Source organism: Orcinus orca, chromosome X (assembly GCF_937001465.1).
Source record: "Orcinus orca chromosome X, mOrcOrc1.1, whole genome shotgun sequence".
NCBI classification, from domain to species: domain Eukaryota; kingdom Metazoa; phylum Chordata; class Mammalia; order Artiodactyla; family Delphinidae; genus Orcinus; species Orcinus orca.
The window spans coordinates 88576484-88596117 of NC_064580.1; the positions used below are offsets into that span (position 1 = coordinate 88576484).

General features: G+C 39.6%; 1 protein-coding gene across 1 annotated transcript; it reads right to left on the bottom strand.

Annotated features, from left to right (window-relative positions):
* Positions 1–1661: 1661 nt before the first annotated feature.
* TAF7L (TATA-box binding protein associated factor 7 like) lies at positions 1662–18548 on the bottom strand. Its single transcript, XM_033412446.2, has 12 exons — positions 18142–18548; positions 17241–17319; positions 15543–15676; positions 14775–14901; positions 14480–14535; positions 11925–11966; positions 10988–11135; positions 10540–10653; positions 9894–10112; positions 9585–9697; positions 8218–8277; positions 1662–2707 (listed from the first exon to the last, which is right to left on the bottom strand). Exons 1-12 carry the CDS (start codon positions 18205–18207, stop codon positions 2663–2665), a joined length of 1203 nt encoding a protein of 400 aa, XP_033268337.1. The 5' UTR covers positions 18208–18548; the 3' UTR covers positions 1662–2662.
* Between the last annotated feature and the right edge of the window lie 1086 nt (positions 18549–19634).

Here is a 19634-nt window from a genome sequence, read left to right on the forward strand (position 1 = left end):
GCACAGGATGACACTGAAACAAAAGGGGCCAGATGACATGCAACATGAATGGCAGGACACCATGTTGCTGAGTACCAACTCCACACCGCTGCTAAGCAGCTCTATGGCCTGCAGCTGGACCCTCTGGGGCAAGGGCAGGGGAGTGGGGAGGCAGGCAGAAAGTCTCATGCTCACCAGAATGAGGGAGGCAGATGAGAAACTGCCCCATGACAGCCTCCCTCAAAACAGGGAGGTGAGAAATGGTCTTGTCTCAAATCCTCGTGAGATTGCCCGTCTTCCCAGGTTCCAGGAGGATCACAGGGCATTCTGCCAAGGCCTGGGGCCACCTGCAGTTGAGCCTTGCCTATGTGGAAAGACACACCTCAATTTGGCCTAGGCTGGCCTAGCCATATGTCAAGTGCTCAAAAGCCACACATGGCTAGTGGATACCATATTGGACAGTGCAGTTCTGTAACATGCCAAAGTCACAATCACTGAGCTGTAGAAAAGGAAACCTTCATGATATATTACGTGTGTGTGTTGGGGGAGGGAGGGAGTCAGGGCGGCAACAAGCCTTGGGTGACTGGAGGGCAGTGGTGAAGCAGTTACCCAGGGTTACAAGACGTGGTAGTAGAGGGAACAGAAGGGCACCACAGATACACGAATTTGCTCCTTCCCGTTGTCTTCCCTTCCCCACTGCCTCTCAGCAGAGCTCTGGCTGCTCTTGGGCTACAGTATTGGACAGAGGCTGGACTAGGGCTCTTCTACTTCTCTCACCCCTGGATGCCACCTGTGGTCTATGTGCCACTCTCTCCGGCCTCAGTCTCTCCAGCCACATCCCCAGGGTACTTTTTATGTTTTTGCCCCAGTCCTATGCCATCCTTCATCTGGAAAGGTCTATCTTCTTTTCAAACCCTGCCTCTTCCCCCACCTTCTGCCTCTGACAAGTCCTTTTCCCTATTCTTTCTTCTCATCTTTTAAATTTTGGGTTTCTGAAAAAAAAAAACTTCAAAAAACCATCTTGGTTTTCAAGCTATCCTCTAACTTTTCTCCTAATCTTGGCTTCATTTTGTTTGTCCATGTCTCTCGCCCTTAGACCCACTTCTTCCCTGCATTTGTCCCCAGCATTCCTTCTGCATTCATCCCTTCTCCATAGGCCCTGCCCATGCATACTGACTTCCCCTTCTCTGCCCTTGGCTTATTACCTTCAACTTGGAATGAGAGAACTAAAAGTGGCAGAGAAATCTTGGGGGTTCATTTCCTAGAGTGGCACCGACTTCATCAATTGGGACCAGACCTGGGTCTAGCTGGGCTACTTCCAGAAAACCTTCAGATGTCTCTTGGTGACAAGCATTATCACCCTTGATTTCCAGATAAGGACACAGAGGCTCTAAGAGGTGTAGGGACTTGCCCAAGGTAGGCAGCAGAGCCAGGATTCCAACCTTGTGTTCCTTCCACTACAACATAATTCAGTGCAAATATTGGAGCTGCCATTTTTGTTACTTCTCTGTACCTTCTCTCAAAATCCCAATGATTTATGGTGAATATGAGATGATCTGCTTAGTTCATTAGGAGTTATCCTAAGAGCTCTTTAGAAGGATGTCCCAGTGCTGACAGCATCTTCTTTAATTTCCTAACTGCAGAATTTATTGCTTGTCTCACCAGTTTCCTTTTGGATATGAATGTACTTATCATGGGAGCTGTTTAATAAAGTGACAGTAATCCACTTAAGGAATTTATTTATTGCTTAAGGAATACAGACTATAAAATCTTAACATAGCTGAAAATCACCAAACTGGCCCAGGGTTTTTAAGGAAGTTTTCACAGGCAATACAAGTATCTGTTTTTTGTTCGGTTTTTTTTTTTTTTTTGGCCACGAGGCTTATGGGAGTTCCCAGACAAGGGGCTGAACCCAGGCCATGGCAGTGAAAGCCTGGAATCCTAACCACTAGGCAACCAGGGAGCTCCCACAGGTATCTGTTTTTTTTCCTAACCTTTTCCGATGGGGGTTAGGAAGAAGAGGCTCAGAATAAGGATAACAGCTCAGAATATCATCTCTGTTCTAACTAGTCCCATAGCTGCCAAATAACAACCAGACACAATCCTAAAACCATTAACAACAGAACAAAGATAGCAGCAGCAAGAAATCATCCCTGAGCCGGAAAGCAGCCATTAATGCCTGAACAGAGACAGGATACAACCTAGTATCAACTGCTGCCAGATAGGCACTTATTCACTGTGGCAGGTGCTAGCCCATGGTAGAAATGGTTTGACTCTATGTTTTAGGAAATATTTGGAACAAACAGAAGAAGAAAAAGCTAAAAATCTATGCAAACCAGCTGTATAGCCTTCAGGTTAGACTGTTTGCCTTTGGCAAGCATGGCTGAATCATCTGAGACACCATAAAAGAGAAACAATTTAAGTTAATTCTCAAATTGATAAAGAGAAGCAAAGTCCCATAGTTAAGTTGGGTCTTCAGGTCTACTACTTTTTAATACTTTGTCCCTTTCTACATGGCTACAAACTTTGAATATAACTAGCAAAAAAAAAAAAAACGTTCAGAGAAACAAATACAAATGATGCAACATAAGGCAAAGAAAGGAGAAGAAACAGGTACAATTTCATCTAGGTCTTCAGTCTGGATGGTGAAGCCAAGGTTTGTGTGCCAGGCTGAAGGCTCTCCTCACTTCTTCAGAAAATAGTTCAGTCTTTTCCGTAGATAAATGAGCTGTAGGGAGAGGCAGAAAAACATGAAAAATTCATCTGAAATCTTAAGTTCCATTACTTGATCTAGAATTTACTTATATAAACCAAAAAGGAAGACTGTAATTTGGCATTTATAAGGTTATCTTAGTCTTACAATATTCCAAAGAACAGTGCCACAGTCAAGAACACAAACAATGATGCTGTCCTTTATCATGCCAAACTTATAAAAGGAAGCTTCAAAATTGAATATACTAAAGAAATTAAATATGCTTGCTGTTAAGAATTTGTACTTCTGGGAAGAGTGTACAGAGGTCACAGCTCACTGTAGGGGCAAAGGAGATGGGATCACTGTAGCCATAGTCTAAGACTCAGAAGATAAGGCAGTTGTGATAGCCGATTGCCCCACTGAACGCACCGTGTCTTAAACCGAGTCGTGGCTGCTGCTTCCTGCCATGTTATGAGACCCTTGAAAACTGGCTCAGAGTCCTAACCAATAACAAGTCTGATGACGTTCTACTTACCCTGATGCTTTTTAAGTCAGAAGCCCTGAACATTTTGTGATGTAAGATTTATTTTTTTTATTTACTTGAAATGGCAAAGTGACCAATAACACTCAGGTATACTGTCTTTGAGACAAAGATTGTTTTTGAGTATTATTCAATTTAGCTCACCCCATATCAGTGTGGATTTTCATTTTGTGGAATGACAGGAATGGAGCATTACAAAATGATCCTGTGCTGGACATGAGCTACCAAACTGCTATAATTGCTAGCTGTAGTAATTGAGAGCATCTTTTCACTCAGATGCTGACCATGATTACCACCACTGACTTCTCCAGTTCTTTCTCCTTTATTGGCACTTTCTCCTCCCACCACCTCCTAAAGGGAGGTTTTTCCTTAGGTTCAGACTTCTTGCTGAACAGTCAACCTGGCTAACTCATCTATCCCCACAGCTTCAATGATCATTTCTATGCATGAGGCACTCTCCAATCTCCCATTTTAAAAAGTGCTTCCAACTCAACTCATCATCTTCTCCATCCTCCACCCCCCAAGAATCCTCTTCAAGTTGTCTTCATTCCTGTTAGTGGCTCACCATTTTCCAGTCACCCAGGCTCCTTGTTCCCTTTTTGTCCTGGAAATCCAATCAATTTTTAAGTTCTGATTCCTTCTATCACTTGCATCTTCCTCTAGTCTTTCCCCCCTCCAATTTCTCCTATATACTGCTAGCAGAGAAAATTTCCTGAGTTACTCCCCAGGTGAAAAAGCTTTTAGGGCTTATTATGACCTACACCAAAAATCTAAACTCTTAAGCCTGGCATCACCACCTCTGAGCCATTGTGAATGCTACTTTCTATACAGAATGCCTTCATTTCTCTATCTCTTTATTAGAACCTTACCCACCTCTTAAGGCCCCAAACACCATCTCTCCATGAAGCTTCCCCTAATCTCCATGGACAAAAGTGAGCTCTCATTCCTTTAAATTCCTATCCCTCTCATGTATTTCTCCCCAACTGGAGGCAGAGACTATGTCATAAGCATTTTGTAGTTCCCTGTGGAACCTAGCTTTAAGTAGGTGCCCAATAAATCTATGTTGAATAAATGAGCTAACATAAAGGGTTCTGAGTGAATGAAGTTTACAACTGTAGTTCTATGTTGAAAATAGCACTCCCCAATACTAACTACTTACATGTAGGAAAACAAAGATGTTTAGTGGGTGCTAAAGCAATCCTGGCATTAACTGTTCACATGGCTGTTTATAAGCAGTACTTGGATGAGTGATGTGCTGAGGGGAAGGGAATATACAGAACATAAGAATTCTCCTGGCCTTGTTTGTATGGGGATGAGCATGGGGGATGGCATCACTACCTTAAGAGCTCTATGCTCGGGAATTCCCTGGCGGTCCCGTGGTTAGGACTCCACACTTTCACTGCTGAAGGTGCGGGTTCCTGCAAGATGCGCGGCGTGGGCCCCCCCCAAAAAAGCTCCATGCTAAGTCCATCCTCATAATACGACCTCCAGTCTCTTTAAAACTGTTACTCTACCCTCAACAGTATAGGGCTGGAACCAGCATACATTTCTATACAGCTACTTGACCCTCACTTATCCCACACTGCCCTCTTTTCTTTTCACTCTGCTCACTCTCTTGTGGCTTTAAATGATAGTCTTTCAAGTTAGAAATCTGGCATACATCCTTAATGCTCTTTTCTCCTTCAACACTCAGTAATTGGCCCAATTCCCATCAATTCTACCTTTAAAATACATTCTCTCATATATAAATGTTCACAACAGCATTATTCATGGTAACCAAAAAGTGGAAACAACCCAAATGTCGACTGATGGATGAATGGATAAACAAAATGTTGTATATCTGTACAATGGAATATTATTCAGCCATAAAGTGGAATAAAATACTGATACATTCCACAACATGGGTTAACCTTGAAAACATTATGCCAAGTGAAAGAAGCCAGACACAACAGACCTTGTAGTGTATGTTTCCTTTTTTTTAAAATTTCTTCAGCATCACTGTATTTCTTTTCTTTTTTTTTTTACATCTTTATTGGGGTATAATTGCTTTACAATGGTGTGTTAGTTTCTGCTTTATAACAAAGTGAATCAGTTATACATATACGTATGTTCCCATATCTCTTCCCTCTTGAGTCTCCCTCCCTCCCACCCTCCCTATCCCACCCCTCCAGGCGGTCACAAAGCACCGAGCTGATCTCCCTGTGCTATGCGGCTGCTTCCCACTAGCTATCTACCTTACGTTTGGTAGTGTATATATAGAACTACCATATGACCCAGCAATCCCACTACTGGGCATATACCCTGAGAAAAACATAATTCAAAAAGAGTCATGTACCACAATGTTCATTGCAGCTCCATTTACAATAGCCCAGAGATGGAAACAACCTAAGTGCCCATCTTCGGATGAATGGATAAAGAAGATGTGGCACATATATACAATGGAATATTACTCAGCCATAAAAAGAAACGAAATGGAGCTATTTGTAATGAGGTGGATAGACCTAGAGTCTGTCATACAGAGTGAAGTAAGTCAGAAAGAGAAAGACAAATACCATATGCTAACACATATATATGGAATTTAGGGGAAAAAATGTCATGAAGAACCTAGGGGTAAGACAGGAATAAAGACACAGACCTACTGGAGAACAGACTTAAGGATATGGGGAGGGGGAAGGGTGAGCTGTGACAAAGCGAGAGAGGGGCCTGGACATATATACATTAACAAACATAAGGTAGATAGCTAGTGGGAAGCAGCTGCATAGCACAGGGAGATCAGCTCAGTGCTTTGTGACCGCCTGGAGGGGTGGGATAGGGAGGGTGGGAGGGAGGGAGACGCAAGAGGGAAGAGATATGGGAACATATGTATATGTATAACTGATTCACTTTGTTATAAAGCAGAAACTTACACACCATTGTAAAGCAATTATACCCCAATAAGGATGTTAAAAAAAAAAAAGAGTCATGTACCAAATTGTTCATTGCAGCTCTATTTACAATAGCCCGGAGATGGAAACAACCTAAGTGCCCATCTTCAGATGAATGGATAAAGAAGATGTGGCACATATATACAATGGAATATTACTCAGCCATAAAAAGAAATGAAATTGAGCTATTTGTAATGAGGTGGATAGACCTAGAGTCTGTCATACAGAGTGAAGTAAGTCAGAAAGAGAAAGACAAATACTGTATGCTAACACATATATATGGAATTTAAGAAAAAAAAATGTCATGAAGAACCTAGGGGTAAGACAGGAATAAAGCCACAGACCTACTAGAGAACGGACTTGAGGATATGGGGAGGGGGAAGGGTGAGCTGTGACAAAGCGAGAGAGAGGCATGGACATATGTTTCCTTTTTATATGAAATAACCAGAATAGGCAAAATAGGCTAGTAGAAAGTAGATTAGTGGTTGCCTAGAACTGGGTGGGGGGGTCGTGGTGAGTGAGAGGGTCAGAAGAAACGGGAAATGACTGCTAATGGGTACAAGTTTCTTTTTTGGGTGATAAAAATGTAAAATTGATTGTGGTGATGGTTGCACAATTCTGTGAATATACTAAAAGCCATTGAATTGTACAATTTAAATGGATGAATTGTATGGTATATGAATTATATCCCAATAAAGCTGTTATAACACATTTTTATTGCCGTTAAATATATATATATATTCTTTCCAAATGAAATAATGCCATTTGCACCAACATGGATGGACCTAGAGATTATCATATTAAGTGCAGTAAGTCAGAGAAAAACAAATATCATGATATCACTTACATATGGAATCTAAAAAAATGATACAAATGAACTTATTTACAAAACAGAAATAGACTCACAGACATAGAAAACAAACTTATAGTTACCAAAGGGGATAGCAGGAGGGGGGAAGGGAGATAAATTAGGAGTTTGGGATTAACATATACACACTACTATATATAAAATAGATAAAAAATAAACAACATGGACCAACTGTATAGCACAGGGAAGTATACTCAATATCTTGTAGTAACCTATAATGGAAAAGAATCTGAAAAAGAATACACACACACACACACACACACACACACACATACATACATATATATATAACTGAACCACTTTGCTGTACACCTGAAACTAACACAACACTGTAAATTAACGACATTTCAATAAAAAAAGAAAAAATATTTATTCTTTCCATCTCCATTGCCACCTCCTTATTTCAAGTTACCATCACCTTTTATTAGACGACCCCACAGCCTCCTAACTGGCCTCCCTGCTTCTAGTCCTGCCCTCCCACAATCCATTCTCCAGATAATAATCAAAGTGATCTTTACAACTTCTAAATTAAATGTGACTCTCCTGCTTAAAACTCTCCAAGGGCTCCCCATTGCACTTAAGACTAAAACCCATCCTCCTTATCATGGACTGCAAGGGACCATACAATATGGCCTCTGCCTACTTCTCCAACCTTACCTTAAGTCACTCTCTTCCTCGCTTTAAATACTGCAGAGGTCCTCAAAGAGGCCAAGCTCTTTTCCAATGTGGGACCTGGCATACACTCCACCCAAGAAGCTCTTCATACACTTTTTGCCTGGACTTTTCCTTCAGGTCTCTTAAGTATCACTTCCTCAGAAAGGCTGATTATGATCTCCCCAATTTAATTCAGGACTCTATTCAGATAGCACCACTGACTCTTTCTCCTTCACAGCCCTTCTTTATGATTTGCACCTTTATATTTGTATGATAATTTGTTTGCTGTTGATCTTCCCTGCTAGACTGTTAGCTCCATGAGGAAAAGTATTGTATGTGTCTTATTCAACACTGTGTGTACATCCAGTGCTTTCCACTTAATAGACATTCAATATCTGCTGAATGAACAAATTTTCACAAAGACTTTGTTCCAACCTGCTACCCTCATTTAGAAGATTTGGCCACTACTGTTCCTGTGAAAGAACAGCCAGAAATGAGATGGGGGGTGGGGTTCTTTGCATCAAATATTTTCTGGTTGATGTGAAAACACACTTCTCACCTGCTCATTTTTTTGTTTTTCCTGTAGCTTAAGCTGCTCCAGCACAGACTGTAAATGACTCTGGAAAACGAATTATATAAAAGATGAATGCTGAGTCTCAAAGGAAAAGAGAACCAAGAGAGACAAAGAGTTTGGCAAATAATTTGATAAGTAAGAAAACTGTCAGTCGTAACAAAAGAGTACTTTTAAAATAGGATTTGGAAAAAGAATGTCTCTATGTGTATAACTGAGTCACTTTGTACAGCAGAAATTGGCACAACATTGTATATCAACTCTACTTCAATAAAAACACATTTTAAAAAGGATTTAGAGTATAAAAACTACACTCTCCAACTGCAGGGCCATTCGATTTGATTTTATACACCCTACATGGCACTTTTTTTCTTGCCCTAAAACAAAGAGTTAGAATGCCTTCATGTTACCTTTTTCTAGTTTAGCACAAATCCTTTGACTGTGGTGACCTACTTAAAGAGCTGGCTTGGAATCTGGTGCTGACTCCTTCATTCCCCTGCACTAGGGCAGAATATTACCATTCTTAACTACTACTGCACACGACAACAATCATAATACCATATATCTGTATCTTTCAAAGTATGTCCACATCTATTATCTAACTTGGTTATTCTGAAGGACAACACTCTAAATAAGTATAGTTCTGTGTCAAGTTGCTCCCCTTTGATGACAACAGCTCTATAGAAAAACAAATCTGGCAAGGAATTCTCCAGATGCTTCAGAATTTCCCTCACTATAAAAAGAGAAGCAAACATGGCCTAAACATACATTTTCCTTTTGCTGATATGTGTATTAATAAAATATGTATTAATGCATATTAATAAAAATAAAGCATGATATTAATTTTTGTTCAAGCAGGCATCATAAAAATTTTAAATTAATTTAGTTTCTCTTTCATTGTAATGAATATGTTTTGGTACAGAGCAACAGGGTTCAATCTATGCCCTACCACTTACTGTGGTCCTTGGCAAGTTACTTAATCTCTTTGAATTTCAATTTCTTATCTATAAAACGGGAATAGTGACAGCACCTATATTTCAGGGATGTCAGGATGAAATGAGATAATACACGTAAAATGCTTAGCTCTGTACATGCCTTTCACATAGTTAAATGTTCAATATTGGCAATTATTATCTCAAGTCTCCTGGTCCCCTCCCAAAAATGCTTATATAAGATGATCAAAAATACTCAGGTAAAAGGAAATAGGGCTATCTTTTATTAGGGGTATCTAAGAGGTTGTTCAGGTTCATGAATGAGCCAGAATGCTGCACAGAGATGACATGAGTGGAAACACAAAGATGGGATTTTGAAAGTAAGATATCAGGATATATTTATACCAGCCAACAAGAATTTACCTTGAGCATTAGGTTTTCCACTTTCATAATGAGCTTCTTCTGTCTTTGTGCTTTGCACTGAATCTCTTGGAGTTTTTTCTCCACGTAATGAGTCTGCTTCTGAATTTTCATGACTAACAGAGATAGACAAAAACTTCATGTATCTAAACATGGCCTAAACTAGTGGACCAAGATCCAAATCAACTAAAACTCCACTACACATCTGAGCAATAATTTCTCAAACTTAACTTTGCAACTAACACGTGTTTAAAGTCAGTCTTTAGTACTGCCACGCACTCTGTCCCACCCCTTTGTTTTTCCCTAACTTACCCATTGAGCTGGTTCCCTCCTTTGCCTCATACTGGCCAGATTCAGTGAACTTGTCCTGTAGCTCCCTTTCCATATACATTTCATAATAATCTTCTTCCTCTTCCTTGTCTTTATCCGCATCATCATAGTCCTCCTCTCCCTCTTCATCTTCCTCCTTATCATCCTCAACTTCACTGTTACTGCTAGAGTCATTGACCATCTCCCGAAACACACCATATTCTATGGGTTTTAAGCAAAAGGAAGGTGAAACCATCTGAAGCTTTTCAAATAATTCCCACTCCAGCTGCAATTATACTCCCCCTCAAGTTTACTGGGCAACCAATGAATTTTAAAAATAATTTTTCTCACAGGAAGATTATTCCCTTTATAAAACAAGGACAGGAAAGGCAAAACACTGTAACATTCATTCATGTACTCAATGATCAAAATATTCAGAGAATCCAAGGGCCCACAGGAATTTAGAATAGCAGAGATGGATGGGATATTAGAACCCCAATCTAAAACCCCTAAACTTGTGGGACCAATATGAGGAGAGAAGGGCAAAGGCACCCTTTTTCTGTGATTGGCCTGAGTTTACAGAGAATGGTCCTACACACAGTCAACACCTGCCCTCTCTGAAGCTCCTGCTTTGCCTTTATTAATGCACCTGGTAAGGTATGACGCTGCTTACAGCCACTCATTTCTGAGGCTATCTCAAAGCCTGGAATGAAGCCTTGACTTTCTATTTCCTTGGTTTCACCTTCGGCAATGACCTCCCATCCTGAAAGGAGAGGCAGTCAAGGAAAAAGCAGAAAGAAAGCAGAAGGCAAACTTGAAAGGGAAGAGGCTCTCTGGCTGAAAGTGCTATTTAATTTAGTCCAACTTCAGGCCATTTGTATCTGGATTCCTAGTATAGAAAAGTGCCTTATACTGAATTACGCAAGTAAATAATTTCTATTACATGAATGTACTGTTCCTAGCTAGAAAGTAACATTTCCAAAAATCATAAGTTCTGTACATTAACATCAGCACACAATATCAGAAATGAGAGCTTGTCACCAAGTGCATTCTGGGTGGACCAGACTACACAGAAAATATTTAGTATAAAAGGATACGGACACTGATAGCTTCAGCATCTGAGTGCAGTAGTCTTTTCACTTCCTTTTCCACATCAGGAGGTTCAACATGCTGAACCAAAGTTGGAGAAGAAGGAATACCAGTACCATCACTTAACACCCTGTGTTCTGCAGAAATGTCCTCTTCCTACATACAAATGAATTCAAATAATTAGGCCTCTTTAAGATACATCCAATCAAATTTCTACTTTAAACAATGCTATTTATGAAGGAAACTTTGATCAGGGTCTATATTTTTGTACAGTAAGCTTATTTTTTCCCAATCAAATTACTTGAGACATTTAATCTTTTCAATCTGCAACTCTATATTAAAGACCTCCTCAGAGGCATGACCCTTAAGCCTCAGTTGTTAATTATTTGTGCTGACCCACACTGGCAAAGAACTATAATTTTTTTGTTACTTGGAAGTAATTTGGTTTAAAGATCCAAAATCCCAGATTCCACTTCTCCACATCTTTATTATTAGAGAGTTTCCTATAAAAACTGGGTCTTAGCCACATATTCTCCCTTAAATCCAGTTTTAGACAATTATCTCCACAGCAACCAATTCATCATGCCACAAATAGAGATTAGAACTTTGAGGGGGAATAACTAATTACAAACAACTGCTGGTAAGAGTGAACCCTGGCTTCCAAGAAATGGTTTTTAAAAATAAATATCACAGAAAAGAAGCAGATTAAAATACACAGGGTCACTGATCAAATTGTATCTTTTGCTCTTGGAGTTGTCAGACATTGAACAATGAATTCATTTTTCAGTGAATCAAATTCAGTGTACGTGTATGGGAGTGGGGGTTACAGGTGAGAAGGAAGGCTTGAAAGCAATCTTTATGATTTTTTTATTTGTTTGAAATTAAAGAGCTGTGAAATAAAACACAGCATAGGTTAACAATAAAGTTATATTACGATTTGTCTACCTCAGGAAAGCTGACTTCTTCAGTTTGTTTGATATCAGTGACCTATGAAATAAAACACAATGAACAATGAAGTTATATTATAATTGTTGTACTTTACTAAAGCTTAAAGAGTTCTAGAACCATTCTTAATGTAGTTTTTTTTTTTTCTTTGCGGTACGCGGGCCTCTCACTGTTGTGGCCTCTCCCGTTGCGGAGCACAGGCTCCGGACGCGCAGGCTCAGCGGCCATGGCTCACAGGCCCAGCCGCTCCGCGGCATGTGGGATCTTCCCGGACCAGGGCACGAACCCGTGTCCCCTGCATCGGCAGGCGGACTCTCAACCACTACACCACCAGGGAAGCCCTTAATGTAGTTTTATATTTAGTAGGCACTCAATGAATGCTGTTGACTGACAGTATAAAACCAGAACAACCATGTTCATAGATTAAACATAGTAAAGCTATTGATCTATAGGTTTAATGCAATTCCTATCAAAATTCCAACAAGGTTTTCTATAGACATAGACAAGCTTACTCTAAAATGTATATGGAAATTACAGACTCTAGAATGGCTACAACAATCTTGAATAAAGAAAAGTGAGATCAGTCTTCCTGATTTCAAGGCTTATTACAAAGCTACACTGTGGAATCGGTGATCAACACAGATTAATGGAACCCAGAAAAAAATCTCACACAAATATGCCCAACTTAGTTTTTACAAAGGTGCAGAAGCAATACAATGGACAAAGGGTAGCCTTTTTAACAAATGGTGCTGGAACAATTGGACATGCAAAGGGGGAAAAAAAAGAACAACCTTGAACTAACCCTCAAACCTTTTACAAAAATTAACTCAAAAATGGATTGCAGACTTAAATTAAATATAAAACTTAAAAAAGATAGGAGAAATCTTCAGAATCTGGGCTAGGCAAACAGTTCTTATACTTGACATGAAAAACATGATCCTTAAAAGGAGAAATCAATAAATTGGACTTCATCAAACAAAAAACCTTTTGCTCTTTGAAAGACCCAGTGAAGAACATAAAAAGACAAGTTACAGACTGGGAGAAAATATTTGCAAACCACGTATCTGAAAACTAGTATTTGGAATATAAAAAAGAACTCTCAAAACTCAACAATAAAAGCAATCCATTTAGAAAATGGGCAAAAGGCATGAACAGACACTTCACTGAACTGGACATATAGATAGCAAACAAGCACATGAGAAGATGCTCAACATCTTTAGCCATCAGGGAAATGCAAATTAATACCACAGTGAGATCACTACACATCTATAAGAATGGCTAAAATAAAAAATAGTGACAACACCTAATGCTGGTGAAAATGTAAAGAAATTGGATCACACATACATTTCTGGGGCAAATGTAAAATGGTGCAGCCACTTGGAAAACACTATGGGTAGTTTCTTATAAAACTAAACATGCAACATACCCAGTAATTGCACTCCTGGGCATTTATGCCAAAGAAATGAATACTTATGTTCACACAAAAACCTGCTGGCAGCTTTATTTATAATAGTCAAAAAATGGAAACAGCCAAGATGTACTTCTATGAGTGAACAATTAAGCAAACTGTGGTACATTCATAACACGGCATACCACTCAGCAATAAAAAGGAATGAACTATTGATACATGCAACAATCCACATGGACCTTAAGGGAATTAATCTGAGTGAAAAAAAAAAGCCAGTCTCAACTGTTATACTTTGTATGATTCCACTTATATGACATTCTCGAAATGACAAAATTATAGAGATGGAGAACATATTAGTGATTAGCAGGGGTTAGAACCTGGTGGTTTGGGGTGAGGAGGAGATGGGTGTGGCTTTAAAAGGGCAAGATGAGGGATCCTGGTGGTGACAATACTGTTCAGTATCTTGACTGCGTGGGTGGATACAACAACATACACATGGGATAAAATTGCATAGAACTAAACACATGCACACACATACACAGGAGAAAGCAAAACTGGAGCAATTTGAATAAGATTAGTGAATAGTAATAATGTCAATTTCCTATTTGTGATACTGTACTATAGTTTTGCAAATGTTACAATGGGAAGAACTGGGTAAAGGGTACACAGTATCTCTTTTCTATTGCTTACAACTGCATGTAAATCTACAATTATTTCAAAATAAAAAATTTAATTAAAAAAGAAGCCAAGGTATAGTACTCCTGTAGTTTGCCCAGGGTTCTACAAGTCTGAGTTAAGGTTAGAAATACAACCACAATTCCCAATTCTCAGGTTCTGGATGTGTTCACTTTAAAACAAGATTTTGCAGTTGGAAACTTTTAAAAGCATTAGCAGGAGTTTCAAGTTCATGACACATCTAGATCCCTAAGTGACTACCCTATAACTTCAAGGGTCAAGTCTGTTTTTGTTCTTTACATATTTCCAATTGTTAGCACACAGTGCCTGGCATGTTGCTCATACTCAGCAAATGTTTATTGGACATATAAATGACTGAAAAAATGAATACCCAACTGACTGTCTCCCTTCCCCCCCATTCATAATCCTCTTCCAATCCAACCAGTAGACACAGAAATAGCATGGCACTAACCTCTTTTGTTGTTTTGCAGAAGCTTCTCTTTTTGACATTCCTAAGTGGTGGAGTAACTAAAATAAATTCAACATGGTGAAATGTATATATGACTGATGGTAGTCACATATCTGTCTGAATTTGATAAGGTTATGCTCTAAGCCACTGGCTCATGACACGACTCGTTCCTTTAAGAGTGTCTGGATGCCTACTGAACCAAATACCTAAGTGTGGTTACAGATCCCTGGCTCACAAGTAATTAGGATCCAGCAGATAAATGTAGTTAGCCAGAATGAGCAAGGGACTGATGACTTACTGCCATGCTTCCAGATATGTTTTTTCTGTCTCTCCTTTTTACTTTTCCTGATTGCTTTAAGATCAGTAGAGGTAACCGGTTCTTCAGGATGAGAGTGGACACCACCATCAGCAGTGCACACAAGCATCTGCATTTAACAAAGACAAAGAAGTTGACTGTGGCCACAAATCTTGGGTTAGTAATGGATAATGATCATTCTTACCACCAGAAATCCTGGAGCACAAAAGTAAGGAGAATGCTACTTGGCATTTCCAGAAAACCAAGTATTACATACACTCGTATGCATTCTCTCTCTATCTCGGCAGCACAGCATATGGACTCTGAGTTTGTTGTTGTCTTTTTTAGCTCCAGTGCTTACCACTGCGGAAGGAATGTGTTGAAAACAAGATATATCTTAGCATTTTGATTTATAAAGGAAACAAAAAATCAACAGTAGAGATGATGAATAAGAACCAATGTAAACCTCCAGAGTTAACAGCACACTGCTTTAACAGGAATTTCAGACGAAGATCCCAGATGCTCATATTTTTCAAATAATGAAAGGCACTATAAATGGCAAACAGGAGGCTCTAAAAGCTATTTGGATAAAGTAGTGAAAAGTGATGGATCAAACACCAAACCAGAACATGACATTGTATTCCCCGTGCAATTGAGCTGGAAATTAGAAATGACAAGCAGGTGAAAAGAGAATTGAAAGAAAGAAAAGGAGGGAGAAAGTAAATCCTTGAAGGATGTGTGGGCGAGTAGATTAAGAAAACTTGTCCATACCTGGGAAATATCTGCCGTTTTATAAAAAGTTGTTTTATCCAGAGTTTTCAGGCTTTCAACAACACAAGGCAAATCAACCAGCTTAGCAGATAGTGAGACATCTTCAACCCCAACAACTGCATGACGTCCATCAGCTGAACAGAAGTAGAAAAGATTAAAGCTGACATCTTCCCAATGTACTCTCAAGACTCCTGGGGTTTGAATAATGAAGACTTATGGGGGACAGAGGAGTCTTTCATTGAAACTTACTATTTCTCACAATGCCAGAATTGTGTACGCAATTAGTAACTTCCCACAGCAAAGAAGGCAGAGTATATGGAGCTCTTTTTTTCTAGTTTATGTCATTCCATCAAAAGTAGCTGAGTTTCTTGGTCATGGTTGTGAACTAAAGTGAATGAAGTGGTAACTGTTTCATTCTCATCTTGAAAGGCCAACTCCATTCATTTAAACCCATTCGTTTGGATACCATTAGGAGCATTCGATCATGTCATTGTACATGGGTGTTTTCAAAGGGTTGGGTAAGGGGAGGGTTGATTCTAGAATAGTACTAATAAGTCTCAAGTTATAATCTCTAGTTAAAATTCTAGATAAAAATTCTAGATAAAAATTCTAGATAAAATTCTACACAATCGCGAGAGAGAGAGAGAGAGAGAGAGAGAGTCAGCTATATACTGACAACTCTGAATCCTGCCCAGATGTCTCAAACATGAACGTCTCTTGATACAAAAGGATTCAAGTGTAATCTTCTAATATTAAGTGAAAAAAGAAAGATGCAGAACTATGTTTGACATGATCCTTTTTGTGTAAATTATCTTTAAAAATATAGAGAGATTATTTATATGTTGGTATTATGCATAAAAGTTTTGTCTATAAGGAAACACAAGGAGAAAAGGCCAATATTAGTTATCCTTGGCATTGAGGTTGAGGCACTGTGAAGGATAGTTTCACTTCTCCTTTTGAACCTTTCTGTTTTATTTGAATTTTCTAGCCATGCATTTGTATTCCTTTTTTTTTTTTTTTTTTGCGTTACACGGGCCTCTCACTGTTGTGGCCTCTCCCGTTGCGGAGCACAGGCTCTGGACGCACAGGCCCAGCGGCCATGGCTCACGTGCCCAGCCACTCCACGGCCCGCGGGATCCTCCCGGACCGGAGCACGAACCCGTGTCCCCTGCATCGGCAGGCGGACTCTCAACCACTGCGCCACCAGGGAAGCCCTATGTATTCCTTTTTTTTAAAAGTGTCAGTAAGGGCTACCAGAGTGGTGGGATTATGGGCCATTTAAAATTTTATTCTTCATATACTTCTCTGTATTTAAAACTCTAATAAATATTATTTAAAAAAGATAAAGATATGTCACTTTTGTAAACAAAGAATAGTACATCCACCTGTCATTCCCCTGGACAGTCAGAAATCACAAGTTTCATATAGGAGACAATCAGCAGTATGCAAATCCCACAGTTGACCTCCAAGTTCTTCCTTATACACACCATGATAATTACCTCAAGTTGTATAAGTTCTACTTCCTTTCCTCTTAAAAGGAAGAGATGGAAGTGACTGAAGCCTCTCTTTGAGTCCATCAAGACAGAGACCACATTCTATTCTTTGTCACATACTTGGTATCTAGTATTGTGCCTGACACATAGCAATCCCTTAATAAATTACTGTTCAATGTATGGTGAATGGATATTAACTACTTACACAATAAGTCAATTTTCAGTTTATCCTTCATGGCAGCACTTCCAGACCGTATTATCTTTCTGGCAGTAGAAGCATGTTCCTAAAAAGGAGGTAGAAGGATGAATTGTCTACTTAGCAGGTAATAGAACAGATATGTCAGAGACAGTCCTCCCTTAAATAGAACCTTAAACTTCCAAAACGTTAGGAACAATGCCATGTACCATGAGATACTGTGCACTGGGTAAGTCAAGTTAGGATGAGGTTGACTCTAATCTCATTGTTGTCTTTTAGTAGCTACAGATAATGCCTTCTCCTAGCTGTACCTTCCTGTTTCTCACTGTTACCCTTCAAGTTGTAGTTGCTACGGGAAGGCTTAGCTGCAGTTTACTGGCTATATTAACTAACCCTAATTAGGGAAATACCTTTCTGAAGCCCATCCTTAATGTACCTTTCTTAGACTAAATAATACTTAAATACAGGTGTCAATAGGGGAAGAGTCCCTAACACAATGCTGAAATGAGCTTCAACAGCCTTGCATGATGATGAATTTGAGGAGACAGTGCTAACCCCTCCATTGCCCCTTTTTGAGGTGACAGAAAGGAACTCTCTTTTAGAAGAGTCTTATCTTGGCTGTCCAGTGAGCAAGGCTGTTGGCATCTGTGATAAGTGACTGAATCCATCATTGTCCCACCTGTTTGCCAGGAAATCAACCCACACAGTAGGTGGCATGTGCAGGACAAAAGAAATGCTGCTTAAAGGAGTACACGCTAGAATAGGACTGCTAAATACAACACAACTCCTGGGAAACAAATGTTCTTGGTTTTTATAGCCTACATTAAATAATCAGAAATGCTACAGAATCCAAGCAGGGCTGATACTTATGCCCTGAAGATATTTGGCCTGAGATACAAGGGTTTCTTACCAGAGGCAGACGCAATATAAACTGCTTCTCAAATTCGTAAGGAGGTTCATCCTGGCTTCTACTCATCTCTTGTTTTTGAGTTCACGAAAACAAAAACAAAACCAACAGAGTTACCAAAAACTCCTCTTGCCCCCTCTACTGACCACTTCTGGTAAAATTATACAATATCTTGCTGATAACCCTCACTGGAATGATGTGTGTACAGCTTCAAAACACTTTATTTGACATAACTTGATTATTTATAAAGTCACCTTATCTCCCCTCCCATATGTGCAGATTTTCCAACGTTAATACTAATTACATGATAACAAATGAAGTAAGAGCTGTTACACATGATTTAGTCTTCTTAATATTCTTAGACTCTCCGGTAAAGGATTAACTCATCAATACAGTGGTGACTACCAAAGCAAGTAAGCTACATACCTCTGCAGAGAAGACTGCCAACCAAAGGCCAAAATCAACCCCAAAAACCACTGGCAGAAATGCTCTATGATGATTTGAAGGAAACAGAGCTTAATTTTCAGTATTTCACCTTAATGATCAATAAAATGGTAGGAATTAAACAGTCCGTGTGAGAGCAGGCAGCTTTTTATGACTCTAAAGCCAACATCAACAGCTCCGAGCTATCTCGGGGAAAAGTTAGGAGCCCCAGTCTTATGGCTGGGCTATCTATATAAGTACATCTAACTTCATGGAATAGACTCATTTCTGAAGGGATGATAATGAAAAAACATAAAATCTAATTTGATTTATTCATCACTAACATTTACTGCATGCACTCCATGTGCCAGGCTCTACATTGAGTGCATAAGGTCTATTATTTCATTTAATCCTCACAACCACCACTTATTTGAAATACCCCTAAGAGCCATTTGAAGGAATCCTAAGATGAATCCATACACACACACACACACACACACACACACATATACACACACACATATATATATAATGCACATTCTGTAAAGTGAATAATCTCCAAGTTGATCTTTATTTTTTCATCTTATTTTCCATCTATTAGGGATATATCTGTAGTGGCTTGCATTTTGAGTTTTAGGGCCCACACTACTTCTGAGGAAATTTTTTCTCAAAAATGGAAAAAAGTGGGCTTCCCTGGTGGTGCAGTGGTTAAGAATCTGCCTGCCAATGCAGAGGATGCGGGTTCGAGCCCTGGTCCAGGAAGATCCCACATGCCGTGGAGCAACTAAGCCCATGTGCCACAACAAGTGAGCCTGCGCTCTAGAGCCCACGAGCCACAACTACTGAGGCCTGCGCACCTGGAGCCTGTGCTCCACAACAGGAGAGGCCACCGTAATGAGAGGACTTCGCGCTGCAGCAAGGAGTGGTCCCTGCTCGCCGTAACTAAAAAGAAGGTCCGCATGCAGCAGCAAAGACCCAGCACAGCCATAAATAAATAAATGGAAAAAAGCAGTGTACATATATGAAAACTGAAAAAGTTTTCTTATGTTCTAAGGACACTATGCTATACACCA